This window comes from Centrocercus urophasianus, unplaced genomic scaffold (assembly GCF_019232065.1).
Source record: "Centrocercus urophasianus isolate 14NV4802_14NV808 unplaced genomic scaffold, USGS_Curo_1.0 seq_14, whole genome shotgun sequence".
Classification (NCBI taxonomy): Eukaryota; Metazoa; Chordata; class Aves; order Galliformes; family Phasianidae; genus Centrocercus; species Centrocercus urophasianus.
Genome location: NW_024884586.1, coordinates 39589899 through 39595898, shown reverse-complemented (window position 1 = coordinate 39595898; position 6000 = coordinate 39589899). Strand labels below are relative to the sequence as shown.

The following is a 6000-nucleotide window of genomic DNA, read 5'->3' as shown; positions in this document are numbered from 1 at the left end:
AGCTGGACATGAGCCAGCCATGCGCAAGGCCAACTGTGTTCTGAGCTGCATTAAAAGAGGGATGGCCAGCAGGGAGAGGGAGGTGATTGTTCCCCTCTACTCAGCTCTTACGAGGCCCCATCTGCAGCACTGCGTCCAGGCCTGGGGCCCCAGTACAGGAGGGATGTGGAGCTCTTGGAGCGGGTCCAGAGGAGGGCTACTAAGATGATCAGAGGGCTGGAGCACCTCTCCTATGAGGAAAGGTGGAGGGAACTGGGCTTGTCTAGCATGGAGAAGAGAAGGCTTATAGTGGCCTTCCAGTACTTGAAAGGAGCATATAGACAGGAGGGGGAAAAGGCTGTTTCCTGAGACAGGGGAGGTTTAGGTTAGATATTAGGAGGAATTTTTTCACACAGAGGGAGGTGTCACACTGGAACAGGTTGCCCAAGGAGGTTGTGGATGCCCCATCCCTGGAGGCATTCAAAGCCAGGCTGGATGTGGCTCTGGGCAGTCTGGTCTGGTGGTTAGCAACCCTGAGCATAGGGGGATTGAAACTAGATGATCATTGTGGTTCTTTTCAACCCAGGCCATTCTACGATCCTGTGACTCACCAGACTTCACATACTGTAGTTATTACTAATATCCAACTGAAATTTGTTTGGAAAAAAAGCCTGTCACAGAAGGAGAAAAGTGACTGGAGTTATGAATAATTCGCCTAATCCACCCTTGGCTCTTAACGCATCATTGCAGGAAGACAAGCTTTTAACTCACCAAAAAAGATTTCAACATTCAAACTCAAAAAGTTTGAAGAAATCATTAAAAATATGCACTAATCTTTTTGGAATGTTGAATGGGTAGATTTCTATAATAAGAGATTAATTCCATATTCAAAGCAGAAACGTCATTACAGCAAGAGGCTAAACAGAACTTACACTAAACTAAGTAAAATGTTAGAGATAGTGCTTATGTGCCCCTTTCTGCACTCGGTGTCCTTCTAGCTGAATTAACTTTCCTACTGAAAAATCCCCTTTCATTCTCTTCCCATGTCTGCACATGCAAATATTTTTACAATTATGGGAACACATATCTCTGTTGCATCAACTTGTTCTACTGTTGTGCCTGTGATGGAAAAATTTCCTTCCCTGTTTCCTGCTGTGTATGTTATTGTTATATCGTTACTACTGCTACAAATAGAGTTAACATTATAGTAGTAGAAAGGATTTTTAATAGCGGAAATATATATTTCCTCCTGTCCAAAGGAATAAGGAAAGAGACAAGAGATAAAACAATGCAAAAAATGAACAAGATTATGGTGAAGTGGGATACTGCAGTTATTGTTTTTGATTCATAAAAATATAAGTATGAACTTAAGGATTTGCCTTAGATGGAAAAATATTTCAAAATCATAGTGTCAGTGGTCATCACTGGTTTTATATATGGAAAAGAAAAAGAATCCTTGCGTACTTGAAGAGTGGTTGCATAACATTTTACTGAATAAAAAAAAAATCAAATTTTCAGGATGATACTGGATTTTTATTACAATTCATGTACATTTCCTTTGTGGCACATTTTACATACAATATTTATGCAACAAATACATTTTAAATGAACAGTTCTTCAAATTTTCTATGTGCTACACTGAAAATACAACCCATTTAAAATACTGAATCTGTTTTGCCATTCCTAAAATGCAGCTATGAGCTGAAAGTTAAGCTCATAATTGCTCTGTAATATGTTATAATTCTTTGCATAGTGTTCCTGGTGATATTATATTTGTTACCACAGATACAGTATAATAAATTTTCAATCAGTTTATACCATACTTTAGAGAAACCAGACTTCTGATGCTTTGTCAAATAACTTTTCTTTCCAAGCACTGATAATTGATGAGACAAGTTATATCATTTGGTATAAAACTCTGGTGTTGCATGTTATATGTTTGGATGGTAACACAGAAAAGGAAAAGCAAACCCAGGGACAAATAAGCAGCGAAGTGATGTAACTTAATAAATAATTAACTTAGTCTGAGAATGCTAGAACAGTGTGATTCCTGTTCATTTTTAATGCAATTGTAATATTGTAAATTTTATTTTATTTATTTTATTTTATTTATTTAATTTATTAAATATTGTAAATTGTAATATCAAAATTAAGATGGAACCGAGAATCATGAAGTTGAACTAGTCTTGACTGGAAACAACTTGAAATATGAAGACTTTTCTTGGAATGATACCTGGTTCAAAAAATACCCACAGCAGAAAAACTGTGAAAAAACTTTTAAAGCTTTTTGCCTGAAATATTTCCCAGCAAATACATAAACTATTGGGTTAATACAGCTGTTTGTGAGAGCCAAAGTAGAACTAAACTGCTCACCAAAGTTGAGAAAATCCTCCCAGAAACAGCCTTGTATCACTTCCATCTGGAATAATATATCAAAGAATATAACAAGATGGTAAGGAGTCCAGCACAAAAGAAACATCAGTACTACTAAGAAGATCAACTTTGTGGCCTTTGTGTCTCTGTGGTCCTGGCAACACTTTGTCCTGAATGCTTTTAGTTCTCTTTTGTGTTCTTGTAGGGAGCGAATGGTACAGAAATTGAGGAAGACGATTGCTGTTGATGGCAATGCAAACCCCACTATGCTGAATACCAAACGATCAGCTTTTTGCCAGGATGGGGTGGGGAAGTCTAAAACACATGCAGAGATATTCCACTCAGGAAAGTGTTTCACAGTCCGAAACATAAAGGTTGGGATACTGAGAAGGATCCCAAAGGTCCAGGTGAGCAAACAGATCCCTTTGGCTATAGTTTTGCTGCGTATTCTTCTGTGTGTCAAGGTATGAACAAAAGTCAAATAGCGATCCAAGCTGACTGCTACTAGCAAGTAGATGCTAGTGTACATGTTTAGGTGGATGGATGCACTGGCACTACGACAAAGAAAATTTCCAAATGGCCAATTATACTTATTCCGTACATTCTCTGCCCAGAAAGGGAGACATATGAGGAAAATAAGATCAGCAACAGCTAGGTTCACAAGGTAAATTTCAGATATCTTCAGAGGGCCCTTGTACAGTGAGTAAACGAAGAGAACAAATAAATTTCCAAGCATTCCAATAACACAGATGGTGTCGATACACTTGGGTACTAAGTAGTACACGATTTCCCACCAGTTATCCAAGTCTGGGCAAACAGTTGAGTTGCTCTTGTTTTCGCTCTGGTTTGAGAAGGGAATGCTCAGTAGGGGACTTTCAGTCATTTTTTTAGGATTCTGTAATTAACAGGAGACATTTTTGAAGTAAGAGAAAAGAACTGCAAAATGGAGGCATAAAGTTCTAAATGTTATCTCTTATCAGTGGTGTAAAAAACATCTTTTTTCAAATTTCTTCAGCACTGACTTGTATGAACTTAGAACTCCAGATTCCTTGTTGACAGAAAATGCAATTCATTCGCAGTTGCTTAATTTATTTCTCTTTCAAAGGTAATTTTCTTCTGTAAATACTGTATTTAGTGCTAATGGACAATTAGCCAAAATAATGATTTTCAGTTATGTCCTTAATACATTCCAAGTATTCCAGCTTTCACGAAAATGCCTTTTTTTTTTTTTTTCTCTGCATTCAACTAATTTCTGATTATTTTCTGTGGTCATTGACTCTGTAGCCAATATACAGAAGATCAGATTTCTGGAAACACTAAATAAATCTTCTGGATCTTCTGAAACACTAAATAAATACAGCTTGAGTTTTGGGAACAATTAAAAAAAATATTATTTTTAAAGAGAAAATTCTGCAATCAGATAAGTCTATTCAGCTATACAGAAAATTCATAAAATGAATCACTGTATTTTTACAGATTAGAAGAGTTAATTCTGACTTTCAGAGTTAGCAGTGAAAGAGAACATCTTACTATGTGTGCACACATTGGAACTGAGAGCACAAGATACTTGTTTATATAAAAGCATCTGAAATACTTTTAATATACCTAAGACATTAAAAACAGATAGACCTACCTTATTCTCTTTCTTCGTGGCAGTTTAGGTGAAAAAAGTTTCAAATCCAGGAAGAACTGACAAACAGCAGTACAACAGTGATTAGGGAGAGAATTCAGACTCATCGGTGAGTGAGACTGAGCGCTGTCTGAGTCTTTTGTTAGCCATGTGCATTATGTATGATGTTACCATTTGGAAGAAAGCCATTACATTTTTTTTTTTTTTTAAGCTTTCCAAACGTCAGCTGTGGTGATTTTCAAGGCAAGTGTGACATTTCATTCTTGTTGTGAAATTCCTGAAAAAGTCAAGCTATATGCCTTGACTTTCGCTCCTACGTGAACATAAATAAAGGTCTCAAATACAGGTCAATGGCAATTAATAGTTCTTTTGTATGAATAACAATGTTTGCAACAATGGCAATTTTATCATCTGCTCCAAACCACTCTCTCAGCGCCAATACAATCAAAGCCAAACTTTCTATGAGGTTTTTGCTTTGAGAACTCTTTCCTGTCCAGCTGGTGTAGGGAAGGCGATACTGCATACGTTGTAGGCCATGCCAAGGAGTTGGGATTAGAGCAGAAGAGGTGTTTGGGAAGGGTAGCTGAAACCTGGAATCACTAAACCTTTCCACCATTTTTGAAAACCGATGTCATTTGCACACCACTATAGCTATCTAGTGCATGCATCTCTGTGAACGTTACTTCTCAGGATTGTGTGATCGTGTCTGTAATTTATCAGGCATGCAAAATACCATCTGCATTTTGTTTCATTACATGAGACTTCATTGACTGAGACTAATTGTCTACAAACTTAATTTTTGCATTTTAATTGCCCTCTAATCTGAGATTAGATATCAAATTTCTAAATACAAATCTCTCAATTACACGTGTGTAAACAATAGGTGTCTTCAACTTCTTAAAGAGCAGTGAAAAAATAACAAAGGAACTGGAACGCTATTCACTTATAGACTAAAAGAAGGGTGATTTATATTAGATGTTAGGGGGAAATTTTTTACTCAAAGGGTGGTGAAGCAGTGGTACAGGCTGCCCAGAAAGCTGTGGGTGCCCCATCCCTGGAAGTGTTCAAGGCCAGGTTAGATGGTGCCTTAAGCAGCCTGAGCTGGTGGGGGACAGCCAGCCCACAGCAGGGGTGGGAACTGGATGAACTTTAAGGTCCCTTCCAACCCAACCATTCTATGATACAATTCTGTTTGAAAACATTAGTCTTGTTGGCTGTCTGCCCAACAAATTCACCATCTCTCCAAATTCTTACTCCACTGCACTCTCCTTTGATTAATTAGTTAAAAAATAAAAAGATCATGCAAGGCTATGCTCTGATATCACTTGACAGACTTCCTTGTCATCATGATAAGCAGTTTTATTCTAACTTTCATTATACTGATTAAAAATATGCTATATTAAGGTGCAATTTACAGAAACTTGAAACATTGTTCTGTCTGCATGCAATCACACTGAAAAAAATTCTAAAAAAATCCAGTATTTGATTGGAAGACTTAAAGCACTCAAATACTTCCATTTAAACAGTAACTTGTTTCAACATTTGTTTATTTTACTAACCAAATGAATCAGAATTAAAAATATCTCAAATGACGCCATTTACTTCTCTTCTGTCAATTTTTTTTTTACATCTCAATCAAAATTTTTATTTTGGTAAATAATTTTTTTGAACACACAACATAAATCCTAATAACCTACAGGAGGTCAATATTTAAACATCTCATCCCACACTGAGTCACTAAGGTAAGTTAAATGGAAAAGTAGATCTTCGTCATAAACTTTCCATAACTTCCTCTTTGCTTACGCTAGTGGATTTGTGTTGAAGTTATTTTTTCATAAAGAACATTTGAGCAATAGCAAGAACTTTGGAATTCAGCCTTGCTTGGACACAAATTTTCTAAGAGTGACCAACATCTGTGTTTTCTCACAGACATCAAATAGCAGATGGTAGCTACATCTAAAACGTAAATGATAAAAAATGCAGACTTACTAAAATCATCATTTCAAAATAGATCAAAG

The 6000-nt window shown here is 36.6% G+C and overlaps 1 protein-coding gene across 1 annotated transcript; it reads right to left on the bottom strand.

The window, feature by feature from the left end:
• Positions 1 to 1490: 1490 nt before the first annotated feature.
• Positions 1491 to 5005, bottom strand: BDKRB1 (bradykinin receptor B1). The gene is made up of 2 exons (XM_042813675.1): positions 3986 to 5005; positions 1491 to 3247 (listed from the first exon to the last, which is right to left on the bottom strand). The coding sequence occupies exon 2, from the start codon at positions 3233 to 3235 to the stop codon at positions 2147 to 2149; it is 1089 nt and encodes a 362-aa protein (XP_042669609.1). The 5' UTR covers positions 3236 to 3247; positions 3986 to 5005; the 3' UTR covers positions 1491 to 2146.
• Between the last annotated feature and the right edge of the window lie 995 nt (positions 5006 to 6000).

Coding starts and splice junctions, on each gene's coding strand:
- BDKRB1 (XM_042813675.1), bottom strand. CDS start 3,235: ATGACTGAAAGTCCCCTACTGAGCATTCCCTTCTCAAACCAGAGCGAA.